The sequence below is a fragment of the Cyphomyrmex costatus genome, unplaced genomic scaffold (assembly GCF_001594065.2).
Source record: "Cyphomyrmex costatus isolate MS0001 unplaced genomic scaffold, Ccosl1.0 scaffold374, whole genome shotgun sequence".
In the NCBI taxonomy this organism is placed as follows: domain Eukaryota; kingdom Metazoa; phylum Arthropoda; class Insecta; order Hymenoptera; family Formicidae; genus Cyphomyrmex; species Cyphomyrmex costatus.
In genome coordinates this window covers 544,060-560,817 of record NW_017277928.1, presented here as the reverse complement: position 1 = coordinate 560,817, position 16,758 = coordinate 544,060, and the positions used below count along the sequence as shown (strand labels likewise).

General features: G+C 29.4%; 2 protein-coding genes across 3 annotated transcripts; one reads left to right on the top strand and one right to left on the bottom strand.

Moving 5' to 3' along the window:
• The first annotated feature begins 862 nt into the window (after positions 1-862).
• LOC108776721 (beta-1,3-glucosyltransferase) lies at positions 863-5,373 on the top strand. The gene is given in 10 exon segments (XM_018543422.1): positions 863-1,154; positions 1,157-1,261; positions 2,511-2,620; positions 2,746-2,928; positions 2,999-3,129; positions 3,478-3,655; positions 3,824-3,959; positions 4,035-4,182; positions 4,536-4,812; positions 5,212-5,373. Coding segments are annotated over 10 exon segments (1,722 nt in total).
• Positions 5,374-5,712: 339 nt separating this feature from the next.
• LOC108776719 (Acyl-CoA oxidase 3) lies at positions 5,713-11,261 on the bottom strand. Of its 2 annotated transcripts, XM_018543419.1 has the most exons (13): positions 11,159-11,261; positions 10,555-10,632; positions 9,184-9,334; positions 8,964-9,089; positions 8,646-8,801; positions 8,421-8,568; positions 7,758-8,048; positions 7,519-7,682; positions 7,203-7,443; positions 6,852-7,085; positions 6,568-6,722; positions 6,053-6,346; positions 5,713-5,954 (listed from the first exon to the last, which is right to left on the bottom strand). In XM_018543419.1, exons 3-13 carry the CDS (start codon positions 9,313-9,315, stop codon positions 5,865-5,867), a joined length of 2,031 nt encoding a protein of 676 aa, XP_018398921.1. In that variant the 5' UTR covers positions 9,316-9,334; positions 10,555-10,632; positions 11,159-11,261; the 3' UTR covers positions 5,713-5,864. The 2 variants fall into 2 exon arrangements, with proteins under 2 accessions (XP_018398921.1, XP_018398920.1); XM_018543418.1 differs by lacking the exons at positions 10,555-10,632; positions 11,159-11,261 and having other exon boundaries at positions 9,184-9,445.
• Positions 11,262-16,758: the final 5,497 nt, after the last annotated feature.

Genomic DNA, 16,758 nt, shown 5'->3' with positions numbered 1-16,758 from the left:
TTTACAGCAGCAATAAAGTATTGTTTGCTATGTTATATTATATTTTTAAAATAAAAGATATAATTAGAGTAGATGTATTAATCATTAATGTATTAAAGAAAAGCATAAATAAATGGACGGTCCCGAAATAGCCAAAACTTCGCGAGTATGTACGGAAAATTGATAAATTAAGAGAAAAAATCTTTTAGATATGTGCTTGTGTTTTTGTTTCGTTTTGGAAAAGATCATAAGACGAAATATAATTTTCAAAATATTATTTTATCTTCAAAGCGGAGTGTTATTTCGTTAATCTCAACGATAACAATTTGATAATGCTTCAGATACAATGCGAAAGTATGCGCGCCGATTTTCGGACAAAAGATTGTCGAATTGGCAAGTCATTGCATTGATCAAATCAGTGTTTGGCATTCAGCTGCAACATGTCTGTATATGCAAGATGCAATGCATGCATTGCTGCAAGAAACCAACATTTTGAACAACATCTCTATTAAGCAAGTGACGACATAAATAAATAGATGTAAATGAATCAGTAATAAATAAATACAAAAATGAAAAACTTTATTTATTTTTTATAAGATACCCTATATAGCAGATATATAGAAAAAAACATAAAATACAACTATTCAATGTAATTTCAATCAAACTATGATTAATCGACAGTCATTCAAATTAAAGCAAAATCTGTAATTATAAATTTGTTGTTCCTTTTTTCTTATCACATGCAAAAGCTAAACAATAAAAAATTTATTATTTTTTCATATTAACAAAATAGTACAGACATCATTTGGTATGTGTTAAATATCAATTAAGTTAATTAATTAGTTAAAGTTAATTTATCTTATTACTTCGAGCAGATAAGAGAATGACAATGTACCATTTTGTGTATGTTCTAAAATTCTTTGGCGTCACTCTGGATAGGAGGGACGAGTTCTCCGAAGAGGCTGAAGTCGTCCGAGATATGGGTCTAATCACGGTCTGTTGCAAGTGGATCTGGGAGACCTTCATGGCTTCGTACAACACTGCGAGAGCAGCTAAGCCAAAGCATGTTGCCACCAGACCCCATATTGTATCAACATTGTATCCCGGAAACAAAAAGCTACCCAAATCTGTGCCAAACCAGTACCACATATGCATCTGCAACGTTGTATAAGTAGAGATACAAGTGATTTTATAGAGAGCATGCAGCGCATAAAAGAAACGTCAAGAATTAAAGCTGTACGGACCTTGATTACCTCAATTCCTTTTCATACACCCTCGATTGGTAACAAACACTCATGACAACTGATAAGCCACGCGTATGTCGCGTATACAAACGTCTATTCTCTACCACTCTATCGATCACCTAGCCTAACCCAAGGCTTTCTTAGCTTGTTTACAAATTGTGTCCGCTTACTCCGCGCTCAGGCGGTCACATTTCAACCATATAAACCGCGTACAAATTCTTACTGTGATTGCTAGTCCAACTTAAGGCAGATTGTTCCATCTTTTGGTAAAGTTTACCTGTTAAGTAAGTAGCAAGATTGCCCAATCAGGTGCGCGGATTGCCAGATTTACCTAACAGGTAAACTTTACCGAAAGATGGAACAATCGGCTCTGAATCTTTCATTCACAGATACTGAAAGAGTTATAATTATTTCGTCCGTCCTTTTTCAATTTGCGCCAAAAAGTGCAAGATTGAAAGACAACATGCTTTTAGCAGAGCATCGAGCGAATCTGATTGGTGCCCATCTACGAGTTCAACGAATCCCAGATCTCGGAGCGACAACGCAATCTGGTTTTTCTTCACGTGGGATTCATTCGTGTAAGGACCGATGTGGCCGTTGGCGAAGCCGGTTCTTTGCACGGTACAGTTAAACAGCGAACAGTTGAATAGCGATCAAATGTGACTGACAATGGATTGATCGAATTATTGAGTAACGATTGAACAGGTGGTTGTTAATTCAAATTGAAAAACATCAACAAAGTTTTACCTTCACTTGAAGAACTCTATCCCTGCAAAGCAATAGAACTGAGATTGATAAGAACGCATATAAATTTTTTGCTTTTTATTGGACTTCAATCGCTGTTAGATAAAAATGGAACTATTGTATCTCACACTTCTCGCTTGCGTTTCGTTCATCACAAATACAGATGCAAGTACATTAGGTATTTACTCCTGAAACTTTTTTGTCCTACCTGAAAGATTAGATGTGTTCTTTGTTACACTCTACACTGGACTATATTCTAAAATTTAAAATATATTTATTTACATTTTAAGTACAAGTCCTATACGACATTTTTTCTTGTAAGGATGTTTTAAGATATCCTCTGGATAATTTTAGGATTCTTGAATAATAGTGTTATGTGGTGTGTATATTACAAAAAACAGATCTTTTTCCTTTTATCTGATATTATAAAGGTCACATATTATTCAAGATTAGTAAAGATTATATTATATAAAGATAATAATATTTGTTCTTTCTTTTTTGTATAAGCTAAATATGTGAAAATATTAACCAGAATATTTTTAGAGCCTGACAAGGTAACAATAGTAATACTGAGTCAAAAGGAAGGCTACAATGCGGCCTATGCTGATTACTTGAAGGAAAACATCTATGAACAAGCTGATGCCCTTGAAAAAGTACGTTTTGATCACAAAAAAATTGTTTCTTTATGTATAATTTTTATTAAATTTTTACTAGTGTCTGTGATAACTATATTTATTTTGTATTTATTGTTAAATAAATTATCTTTATACATTTACAGGAATTGCCTCACGTTGTATTGTCCCATAAGCTTAATATTAAAGGTTCCTGGACAATAGTTCCACTATTGAGTTATTTGAGAGGTAAATTTCCAGATGTGGAATGGTTCTTCTTTTGTTTAGAAAATACTGTGATTCGATTAGAGAAGCTATTGGATATTCTTGGAAAATTTAGTTCTTCTCAGGTGAATTGTGCATAAGCTTTCAAGAATATATTTATATTCTATTATCAATAGATAGTTTATTTATGTACAGGATGTGTGGATGGGATTTGCGCTTTATGACCGTGAACCTACTATTATTCATCACTTTGCACAGCACACTAAAAAATTTAAGTATCCACACATTGCGTCTGGATTTGCTATGAGTGCTACGTTATTAAATAGGTATATTTTGTTTTTATATTACAATTATTATATATGTGATTTAAAGAGATTTGTTCCATTTTTATGTTAAACAGTTATTATAATAATCATAACATAAATAAGAGTAATTAACTGAATTCTGAGTAATAATTAATTGAATAAATATATACAATCATAAAATAGGCTGTAGATCAAATTAACTTAATAAGAGCTACTCTCTTCTAAATATATTTTCTTTGTTTCACAAAACTAGTTTCATTGATAAATATAATTTTATATAAATATGATTGCAAGCTGCTTCTATAATTTCATTTTATATGTATTTCTACCATTTATCAAAAAGTTAAGAATATAATTTTAATATTTTAGTTTATCTAAACAAGTATATGCGGGCAAGGAACTGAAGGCAGATTTTTCTATCGACGTATCATATGAATTTGCAACATTTGTCTTAAATAGTACTAATGTGAAGTTGACTCATGTGTCTAAACTATGCGTTGTATCTGCTACCGATTGTGCCACGTATCCCCGATTCTTCCATTCTTGTGTATGTTACACGATCTGAGTTCTTAATTAATAAGAATAATTTTAGTAAATTAGTTAAAATTATTCTTATTATTAAAACTAAAATGGAACTATTTTTATTATTAAGCTAAAATAAAACAATATACTCTATTGTTGAATCCTGTTGGTACAAATGTTCCCAATTTTGCAGAGTTCTTCTGTAACTCCAGAAAATATTTATTTTGCTGTTAAGACTTGCGCCAAATTTCATTTAAACCGAATCCCAGTAATTAAAGAGTCGTGGGCCAAATACGATTTGAACATTGGATATTTTAGTGATGCAGCTGGTATGCCTGATGAATGTACCCATATTTTTTTATATATTTATAGTCTTTATAAGTTGTTGAATTGTTTTGCTACAGACAAAAATTTACGGGAAGCATACATCGTTCCAAACACTACTGAAGGACATTGCGCTAAAACTTATGCTATCTTGCAAAAAGCCAGCAAAATACTAAAACGACGCAATTTCAATTGGCTTGCCATTGTCGATGATGACACTATATTCAGGTGAGATAACTACATATACTTAAAAAAAATTTTTGTTAATTGTCAAAATTATACAAAGTGTCATAAAGTTTATATAATTTTTATTTAAAAAAAATATTTTTTAAAATTAAAGTTGCTTAAATTAAGATTATCCAAAAAATTAACTCAAGAGCTAAACGCTTTCTATTCTATATCGTCTCATTAAGCAAAACAAGAAGAAAATATAAAGACTTAGAACTTTGTCCAGTGACTGGCTACTTTAGCGTCAATTTTTTTTTTTTTTTTTTCTATTTGCATTATTAATGAGACGATGGAGAAGGGGAAGCGTTGAACTCACGAGCTAAGTTTTAAACAGACTTTAATGTATTATATAGTGTGGTACGTTTATTGAACTTACTCACGTGCTACAATCCTAAGCACTCAGTCGCAATCGGTGAACGTTACGGCTTTCGTATGTGGGATAGACATCACGGCTATCAATACTTAACTGGCGGTGCAGGGGTTGTGTTATCGGCTCCTTTAGTTCATCTGATGGTGGAACCAGGCGTATGTACTTGCCCATCTGCGACTACTCCCGATGATATGCATCTATTTGGACTTTGTTTGTTGCGACTTAAAGTAGAAGGCGTACATTCTCCAATGTTTCATCAGGTTTGTGCAATAATAAATATAAACTTGAATAAAGGCTCTAGTTTAAAGAAAATATATAATGCCAGTCGACATTAGTTAATATGTATAACTTATATAATTAGTATCGGCTCTCATTGTCATTATGTATCATTTATTTTTTGTGCAATAATTTTTTGTCGTCATTTAACATTAAACACTAATATGGTTTAAATCTATTCAGAATACACATTAGATTTTACTTGATCATTTTATTACCTTTCAAAAAAAATGGCAAACCACCAAGAGTATCTTTGAAAACACACACGCACGTATGAAATATATAATTTTTAAAAATGACACAACTATACGTTAATTTTAATATACTTAGTTACTTTTTAATAGTATAATGTCAAATCATTTTATATTTGATAACTGTTGTAGGCACAACCTATAGACTACCCTAATGCTCATTTGGCATCTCAAGAACCTATATCATTTCACAGATTCTGGTCAGTTGATCCTAAAGCTGTATACAGTGACTGGTTTGCAGAAGTAGATAAAGTCTTACCACTTCGTGTCACATCAAAACATACAGAATTATAAATGTATATTTAAAAAAGATTTTATACAATTTTTTCAATAAAAATTTTTATTTTTGTATTTATAATCAGATTTTCTTCAAAGTATTTATTTTTCACATTTAATGTTGCTCTTAAAATATTCTAAAAGTGTTTAATATTTATATATTTATCAAAAATATTTTATATTATACAATAATGTATTAATATAAATAATATTATGTACATTCGTAAAAATATGAATAAGACGTAAAAATTTATAACAATGTGTGTATATATATATATAAAAAGTATATTTAAATTATGTATTAACAATTTAACGTAAAATACTAATTATTACCTTAGAAATCTAACAACAGTCGAGGCACTAATTACAGCATATAACAAATTATTTCAATATTTAAATATTAATACAAGCACAGCTCTTAACGACATGAATATGTGCGTTTGTTTCCAGTTCTGGATTTTAAAAATATAAAAAGTATTAACTCTAAGATATCTCATACTCGTAGTATATTACAATTTAGATTGGATTTTATTCCACCACGATGGACGTTCAAAGTTCTCTTTGTCTTTAAATATCCACTCCTTTATGTGCTTATATACCTAGATAAAAAAGTTTTTAATTTACATATATTGAAAATGGATAATTATTATACATGTAGATAATTCAATATAAAATATTCATTAATAGCAGTATATACCTTGCCATCGGACATTCCTAAAGCAGAATTAAGAATAAAATCGGGCGGTGCCAATACGTCGACTAATGCAACAGCATCATTGACTAAGTCTCTGCAATACATTATAATTCCTTCCCGCAAAAGATTATCTATATTACTGTTAGGAGAGGCATAACCACCGCCGTACAAATCTCCCAATCTCTTCTCCAATGTTATAGCTCCGAATAAGGAACACAATTTTGTTAGTACTTCTCTTTCATTTGTTTTCCATTTTGGATCTTGTAAACATCTACTAAAGTACAGTATTACGGCATGCTGTAACGAAAGAAGAAAATAATTACATTTCTATATAAATTGGTGTAAATTATATTTATTGGATAAAGGATGTATGTATATTTTTTATTAATAATCTAGAATTTTTATACATCGTAGTTCGATATATACGAATTGTTTAAAATATGTATTGCTTTTTTTTATTCATTAAATTATAAATACAATTAAAATATTATATGATTATATACATGTATTTTACTTACCTCTGCATATACAAGAGATAAGGTTCGTGCCAGAAACGTTTGGATATTGTTTCTTACATCAAAATCAGACATTCCGTTTGATTGGAACTCCTTCATACGTTGATATGTCTTTTTCAAATAATAACAAACCAGCCATTTAAAAGTTAGGAGTAAATCTAAAATAAATAAGAAAGAAACATATAATTGCAGTAAATCTAAGTCATTTAAACGATTCAATTAATAACTTGTAGCAATATATTTTATATACATATATAATATAATATAAAAAAGGATTATTTTCATACTTTCAGGTTTCAGTACATCTTCTACTGTAGTTTGATTAAATTTGGTATTAAGTATTTGTTCGGCATTCATAAGAAAATCCGCGGAATTTAACGGAGACGGCACTGCCTGTCCTTTAATCACATTAGCCCATTGACTTAATAACCAATTACTTGCTTGCTGAATAAGTACGTTGTTTTCGCCCTCATACGTACAGTTTGCATCGTTCTCAGCTCTTATATCACCCAAACGAGACACTAATAATAAAATAGTATATATTTCATTATATAAGCGATTAACAATAAAAGATAACAATTTATTATAAAGATTTCGAGATTTATATGTAATACATAGATTTGAGAGTTTGCACTTACTCTTTAAGTATCCATGTCCACCGCAAGATTCTCTGCAATCCTGAATCACATCGCGAGAAATCCACGAACATAGTGGTTTCGCTGCACTAGATAACGCGTGTATTTCCATTCCTAGATCGGCAGTCGAGTCTTCATTCTCACTCGAACGGTTTATTTGAAATTCAGCCAAACTTTTTTTCAACATTGATGAAAATATTTTTATTGCGTACATTGCAGCTAAATGAGGAATGATTCGCCATTGCTGGAACATATTACACACATGTGACAATTTTTCTGTTTCAGCTCAAAAATAAAGACTGTTATTACTGCTACGTACTTGCGTTTGATATTCTATAACTGGCAATTCATTATCCTCGGTAGGACCAAACTGTTTCCTAACTGCACAATAACGTATAGCAATAGTTAGTGCAATGACCATATATTGGGTACATATTGTAGTAATCATGACACGGCCTCCAGATAATGCACCCAATGACGAGCCTGTGCCAGCACAAATAAAACGTCAATGGATTCAATTACAAGAGATGTGATTTTGTCATTAATGTCAATTCTCACCATATCTTTTTCGTTCATCCTTTAGAGTAAGAACATACTTTCCATCTTCGCTGACATCTGCGGTGCGATTTAACAGGCAACTACGCGGTATAGAATAATTATCAAACATTATGAATCCATTGTCTACTCCATTAAGGCCTATCTTTTCACCCATATCACCAACGGTAACACCAGGAAAAGGTAAATGAGTTTGCAGATCGCGAATTGGCACAATAAAAACGTGCAGACCTCGTTTTACTCCATCTGGTGTAATTAGCTGCGCAAATATAAGACCATGCGTTGCGCTTTTTCCTAAAAATTAAAATATATTAGAAAATATAGAAAGCATAGGTATTTAATGCATTAAGTATATTTTCAAGCAGACAATTTACATTTAGCTAAAATGTTTTAACTAAAAATGTTAAATAGACATTAATAACATTAAATATGTTTTTATGTATAAAAATATTTTAAATTAAAAAATAAACGTTTAGTATATACTATAAATATCTTATAATCGTTTCTATAATGTTATTAAATAGTCAAAAACATATCAAATTTTGAACGTTTTTATTTTTCAATTTGCACACAATTTCTAATGTTTATTAAACATATTTTGAATGTAACTGTGTTGCTTGAAATCGTTACTTGTCATTAATTCTCTGTCAACTAAACTTAACTTACCTAAATTACCTGCCCAACATTTTGCAGCTTCAAAATCAGGAGTATGAAGGATAAAACTTTTTGTTGCTACATCATACGTTGCTGTGGTTCGCATTCCTTTTGCGTTAGTTCCATGAGCAATCTCAGTCAACACAAAGCAGCCAATATACTGTAAGCAATAAGAATATTAATAAGCATTTTATATTTTATAATAATGAGAGTCACAACTATCATGTTTATACATACATTTCCATTAGTAAATTTTGGTAGAAGATGATGATGTTGGTCGGTACCCAGTGCAAATATTGCACCTGGTACCATACCTCGTGAGATACTTAATTTTATCGGTAACGACCCATTGTATTGAAAAAGATAAACTACATGATCAATGTTTTCTATTGGCTAGAAAAATGAAAATTATTATGTACAAAAGATCCAATATACTGTTCTAAGCTACTTCATTGTTATACCCTCTAAAATTTATTATCAATACATTCAACTGTTGATTATTATAATTATGATAATTTATATATACAATTATTATAAAAAAATTATTATAATTACATCTACGCCATTCTCGCAAAGAACTTGTATCTGACTATCGACATGTCTTCGAATTTCATCCAAACTCTTCGGCCACGTCGACTTTTGAAATACTGGATGGGTTTCGATGAATTGCCATAACTTTGTCTAGACATTTAATTGGTGATTTAACACACATTTATGTTAATATGTATATATTAATATATAAGTTTAGATATAATGCACTGATTTCTATAGACACCTGCGACTGTATAAAATCTTCTCCCTCTAAAGATAATTTAAACGATTTCCAGTCGAATGTAGCTCGTTTTCTATAAATATCCAATGGTCCACTTGGCAAATCCTTTATCAAGTTCTTATCAGTAGACATCATGCGTTTTTCTCTTGCGAAACTAGAATTTTCGCAATGTGTGGTACATGAGTAACGATTGTAATAAATCTTATTATTTGACATGAAAAATGACAACACACGGTTATTCAGTAATTTTTTCATGATTAAAAAATTCCCGATTTAATCATCAATAATTGTCAATCACATCAATAACTGTAATGGCAAAGTGACTGTCCATGACCAACCATTGTTGACTAGAATATTCGAAATATCATCTGATATGAAAATTTCAATAGTATAAGCAACTAGATAGTAATGTATAGTAAAAAATGTGCTATCTAACACTTACTATCCTTACTTACATGAATATAATTCTATTCAATTATATTACGATATCTTTATTGTTATATGTTTACAATAAAACAAAACTTGATAGACAACACGTTAAATGATAACATGTTGCCTAGTTTATTAGCAACTAGTAGCGTGTAAACTTTATAATTGTCACTCGACTCTGCTTCTCTATCAAATATATCTTAGTCGCATTCGCATGGACTATGAACTTTGTAAAGCCATCACGTAAAAAAATGTAATCGTACTCCCATAAGGCCATAAATATCGATGTAGCACTGCAGCGCCTGGCAAAGCACTTAGAAAAGATTTATTATGTTACTAATGATAAGCACTTTCTGAATATTTTACTAATGACAGTTCAGCGTTTTAAACAAATGTAATTGTAAACTTATAATTTTGATTGTGCTTGGTCGATTTACAAAACTTTTACATGTGATAACCTTTGAGAGCATGCTCAAGTAGCGTTGAAGAGGAAAGCAGAGCCAAGACCAGGGTGTGGCGAACGATGAGATACTTGACTTGTATAAAATATTTTAATTTAAATTTCTATATATTTTAATTTTATTCAAGGTGACTATAATTAAATCTATCGTTGAGAGCGCTCATTGTGTATTTAAATGAAAATAAGATATAATATATAAGGATATAAATTTTGATGAAACAAAATACTTGTGCATTAAAATAAGGAAAATATTACTTTTAAACAAAAAATTAATTTTCTATAAATTTTTAGAGAATTAATTTTAATTATCTGTATAAATATATATTATAAATTATATTATAATTTTAGTAATTATATTTTATTCACAACGTGCATATATATATTATAGGTATTACCTGTGATTATGGTCTTATCACATTAATATTCATATTAAATTAATATTAAATATCACTAATTAATATTATTCTTTATTGTATTTTACACACCGTAAAAGAAAGATTTTGTTGTTAACAGAGCGCTCTTTTCGTTTTTTGCCTCAGGCACCGAAATGTCTAATCCCGGCTCTGAAAAAAAAGTGGAACGTAAGCATAGAAAGTGAAGTCAGAAAGAAAATTCTTCAGTGATCAAATTCCAGCAAGAAATGATAATGGAATCGACGTCGATTCAACATCAATTTGATGATCTCAACATTGAATCGACGTCAATTTGATAATTTCTATGTTGAATTGACGTCAATTCTATTGTCATTTCTGGCTGGAATTCTGCATCTCTCTCTCTCTCTCTCTCTCTCTCTCTCTCTCTCTCTCTCTCGCTCGCTCACTCGCTTGCATTTTTTCTGTCCTAATACGCTACACACTCATAAAATAAATAATTTAATGAAATAAGTATAATATTAATTTGATGTTAAAAGAAGAAAAGAAAAAGAATTAAAAAGTAAAGAAAATAAAAAGAGAAAATAAAAGAATTTCAGCTGTAATGAACATTATCTGATAAGTCCATTTGAATTTTGGGAGAGGAAAAAAGGAAAACAGCGCGAGGAAAGCAAAAATAAAAACAAATTTATAAATAATCGAACGCGGAGAATCGTACCTTACGCTCGTTTCCGATGAGAAGGTTTATTGTAATAAATCCTATATTGATACCCTACGAAAGAAAGGACAACTTCTTTGCACATTCGCGAATACATGCACCACGTTCGTGATACTTCTTGCGACTAGTTATACTAGACGCGAATGGATAAAATGATCAGCAATGAAGTGGGGGAGTACGAATAACTCACAACGCGATTGCAACAGACTCGTCGTCCAAAATTAACGGCTCCCGTCCTGATATACATTTATATAAATATTAAATCGCATTCACTGATATCACTCCACACTTTGATTGCATATTCGGGGAACATGCTATCGGTGCTATTAAGCCATTTTATCTTTATTGTTCATATGGCATAAAACAAATGTTGACAGCGCATTTTCCCAAACACAGCCTTCATATAGTTTCCTTCTTTTGTACTTTTATATTCACTGCTACCTGTACTTTTTATCTGAACTTTTTGCACGATTCATCTTTCTTCCTTTTTTCTCCAATGTGGAGGGAAATGGAGGAAAGATAAACCGTGCAAGAAGTTCAAGTAAAAGGAACCTGCAAGTACTGAAAATCTATAGTATATATATAACATATAAATAAATTTTTAATATTCGCAATGAATAATGGAATATTCATACTAATTGTTAAAACAGAAGTGACCTCGATACTGCACTCCAAGGACGGGAAGTATACAATGCGTCATTATTTAATTGTAATTGCCGTACGTTATTGTTAAAATTATACTTTTTTTTAATTAAAATTCTTTATCGTCATTTTTTTGCATTTTGAATCTATTTATGGTATAATATCTATGTATTCTCAATCCATAATAGTCTTCAAACATTTAAATATTTATAGTCTGTTATATTTAAAATCATCTTTTAATCCATTAAGTGTTCCATAGTTATCGTTTCTCTTTTTCTATTTTAAATCATTGAAATTCAGTTCGTAATCAAAATTTTTTAACTACAAAGATATTTAGAAGGAAAAAGAGTTGTTTTTGCTAAAAATATTGTTAGCGTGGTAAATAATATCTGAAGAATAAAAAATATGAAGATTAAAAGCGGAGGTAAAAAAAAGTAAGACACTTGTATGTATTCCGTTCTTATTGATAAATATTTAATTAATAAATAATTTTGTCTATCTTTTTCTATTTTCTATTTAATAGGATAAAAAAGTTATTTTTGTGTGTGAATCAGCAACACAGTAATAGTAATTAATTATTTTTTTAATTTGGTAACAAATAAAAGTAACGAGTTGCTTTTAGAAAGTAACTTTCCCCTTATTATACATATTTCTGCAATACTTTTACCTATAAGGCCCGTTTTCATAATATGTCGTTATACTTAAAGATTAAAAATTATAAAATAATAAACCTCCCAGGTCTAAATATTAAAGATTATCAAGAGATTTATCAATGAAATTCATGAAATTCGTAATCATAGATTACGAAAACAGGGCTCAGAGCGTTTACCTGTTATTTCTAACAACTCTGGCTGAAACATTTTTACACAAATATAGATTGTGAAACAAGATCTTAGAAATTCTTAGTTTCTCATAGATATTCGTAATGAGATGTAGTAGCGTTTTTCATTTGAAAAATCAAGAAATCTTTTGCTGTTTCTATTTATATCTTCTGACATTGTATTACGAGTTTTTATACGCAATCTCTTTTTGTATCTTATATCACGAAACAAACAACGTCCCTCTACGTTCCATTACAAGTATCTACGAAAAACTAAGAATCTTTAAGATAATTAAATCTCATTCTACGTCTCACTAAGAATATTTACGAAAAATTACGAATTTCTAACATTAAAATCTCGTCTTAATCTATGTAGCTTTTCTATACTTTTTCATAAAAATTTTTTTTGCTATAATTAAGCCAAAATTTGTGAAATACGAAAAGATATAGATCTCGAATAATTATTTAAGAGCGTTAAACATTACTTTTGATTAAATAGCGTAATAAGACTGAAAAAATTATCTTGCAGTTACAGCGACAATTATCTATAGATATGAAAAATTAGCTAAAATATAGATAAGTGACTAATAAACACTACCATATTGGATATGTTTTGTATGTGATCAATATAAAATGACAAAGACAGAATTTATATCTGAACCATTTATCAAATATATCAAAAAAGTCTTTGTATAATTAATCAAATAATAAAATATAAAAGTGACTATATTCATATTTTGCAGTAACTCATACTTAATTAAGAGATTAAAATTATCTTGCATATATTGTTTAAATATTGTGTTACAAATTCTTATTACCTATCAGAATATCTATCTTTCTAGATAGAAAAAACAACGATATTTCTACTAGCTAGAACAGCAAAGTGTTCTTTTTGCACTAGCAAAAACCATAAAACATGATAACCTTTGTTCATTTTTTATAGATGATATTATTACAATTGTAAAAAATAATGAGTAATAAATATATATTATTATATTAATGTTGAAGAAACTTTGAATTAAAGATTCAATAAGTTATCAAACTCCGATACATGTATATTATACCTATTGATAAAATGACGGTATCATTGTTTTCACTTTCCTTTTTTCTGAGATTAGATCACTCGTAATGCTTTGGATAAGAGAAACGAAAACGCAATGGTTTAAACTTCTTTCCACTTGATGTAAACACAAGATATAAATAAAATTTGATTTGGTATCGAGCGAAATTTCTCATTCATCCCGGATGTTAAAAAAAATTTAACGGAACTCTCATTTAAAACCTTAAAATCTTTTTCGATTATATAAAAAAAATAAGAATAACTTCAACCAAACACCGATTAACTTAATTGACGATTAATTCAATCCACAAAATCTCTTTGAAATTAATTATTTATAATTAAATAAATTGACAATTTCTCGTCAAGTGTCTCAGTATTATCTTTTCTTACTAACATAAATAAAATTAATTTCATTTATATTAATCAAAAAGATAAGATGTAATCATGTGATTGGATTATGTCGTCTTTAAGATTGTACTTAAGACAGCTAGTCTTAAATATAATAAATAATTATAAATATCGGCCACGGACATTTATTATAAAATTGCTTAGAAAGGATTTTGCATTGTTCAATTATTCCCTAGATTTTTATTGTGTTTTCTAGGAAAAATGTAATAATTTGAATTGATATCTATTCCAAATACATAGTTCCATAATACCTATCCGATCGATTTGAATAAAAACCGATAATCTCATCAGTTATTGCTTGCTTTATCAATGTGCTGCGTCACATACTATAGTTTTTTGTTTTATAATTGAAATTATACATAATTGTGAATTTAATAATTTATGTCGTAATATGTATTTATAAAAAAGAGTAATCAATCATAGCACATATTAAGTATAAGTATAACAGACATACATTAAAGTAATACATTATTCGTAAAAAGAATCAATATTTTGAGACTCTACAAATACATGCAAGTCACGTAATATGTATGTATAAAACAAAAAGATTTATTACCGATATTTTTAGTTGATTCTAATATTTAAGATCATCATAATTGCAAACTTAAGTTTATTATGAACCAATCAACCGTATTATAATTAAATCCATAGTATTAACAGAGCTGTATCAGTCTTATAAAACATTACTTAAGACAATCTTAAAATAAGAAACCGATTATGAATACTGGTCTATAAATATTAGCATTATATAATTCTGAAATGCACATTATGCGATATGCATTATGCATATGACGATATTAATCTTTCAAAAAATATAACCGCATTTCTGTTTTGTAATGATCATCTTAGTATTGCTCATCATTTTATTGTTCCTATATGCATTATAGATATGTATAAGTCCTTGTAGTAGATACAAATATGTGTATAAAAAAATATGAATTATATATTAAATATGTAATAAATTACATAATTATTGACATTTTTTGTATTTTATGCAGAAGAGATGAAGCCTCTCAATTATAAATCACGCAACAAAAGTTTTTATCAAAAACTTGCAAAAGATAATTTTTTTTATTACAAATCTTTTTTATAATATTGCAATTTCGAGTAGTTTTTTGTAAGTGGAAAAAATTTTTGCATGAATTTTATTATAAAATAGTCAAGACGTAATCGATGATTTGCTATTCTTCATTCAATACAGTTTTTTAACTAATTGATAAGCGCATATAATGCATTTATTCGAACAAAACAGATAACAGCTGAATTTTACAAATAGTATTAAAGCATTTACTGATACATTCACTTCATTTTATCTGCGTTTTTCTCTCTCAAATTCTTCGCTCTTTCTCTCTCCAATAGTTTGGCATTGATATATATTTAGACTTGGAGTTACATTAATTTAATCGATAATTATCTATATGCAGTATTAACGCGTATAGAAATATGTTATTTAATAGGTAAAATAAAGTTTATTATTTATGCACACAATTACTGTTTCAAAAAGAAAACCTGATATTGTTAATTCGGAGTTATATCTCTGTTAATAAGGTGAGTTTCTCATTTAAAAAGCTTTATATACATAAATTCGACTTTGATCACAAAATCACATAAATCTGACATTATACTATGTAGTGTAAAAACTTTTATAAAATTAAGATATTAACGTGACATCAATTATATGAAAGTTTACTTTGGTAATTAAAATTCACGTATAAATTGAATTTATGTACGGTAATGCAGTTATTTTCGCACTACCATCAAGAAAACGTACATCTCGAAGTACGATAGAAAACGCATTCGAATGCAGTAGTAATTGTATACCTGCATTTGGATTTTTAACGATGCTGTAATGGGTGAAATAACTTATTCAGAGCAAGTTCGTTTGCTTTAACGCTCGTTACACCAGTGTCGATTCAACACTCGTGCAGACTTTTCTAAGAATTATGCAGAACCATCGACGATCCAGGTTGCAAACACAATTGCCTGCAAACGAGATCGTTAAGAATTAATGTTGCAAAAGAGTAAAGGGGCTCCAAGAGATCGATAGGCGAAGGAAAGATCTTCGACAACTTGCGCGCGCGAACAAATATTCCTCGAAATATGCGTATCGCGATAATAACGGTGACTATTGTCGTCTTTTCACAATTCTGCATCAATGCTGTAAGGTATAAAACTGTGATAATTGTAGATAGATAAGATCATATTTTTTTCAGTATAAAAGGTTAAAAAGAAGAATATTATAGAGAATCCATAAGAGACGTGCTTTTATTTCAGAATTATGAACGTCCTGCGTATCATTATATTAAGAGAAAAATATATTAAACTCAATAAATATTTGTTCAAATAGTGAATATTTGTTAAATGTAATTTTATATGTTTATTTGACATATTTATTGTACAAAAACCATTAATTTGACGTGTTTTGCTTTCCTGTCGTTGCAGCTTTTCTGGCACACTTCTATTTCTTTTTACAATAAGATTAAAAGTGAAGTATCGATCCCATTAGCACTGAGTCGCGCCCCAATTGCAATGTAATCATTATCTTTAGGTACTCTCAATTTATGTACTTATTGATTTAAGAATTGACTAGAATGTGCCTAGTTAGTTTAATTGTTACATTTTGTTTATTTTCTCGACTTTTGTCTTTGTTAGCATCGGAAACATTCGCGT

What these genes read in the sequence shown, in the direction of transcription:
- LOC108776719 (XM_018543418.1), bottom strand. Translation starts at nt 9,435, where the DNA reads ATGAAAAAATTACTGAATAACCGTGTGTTGTCATTTTTCATGTCAAAT. An exon ending in TTTGCGAGAATGGCGTAGAT is followed by an intron (nt 8,802 to 8,963) that starts GTAATTATAATA and finishes TCATTTTTCTAG; the next exon opens with CCAATAGAAAACATTGATCA. An exon ending in ATGTTGGGCAGGTAATTTAG is followed by an intron (nt 8,049 to 8,420) that starts GTAAGTTAAGTT and finishes TTTAATTTTTAG; the next exon opens with GAAAAAGCGCAACGCATGGT.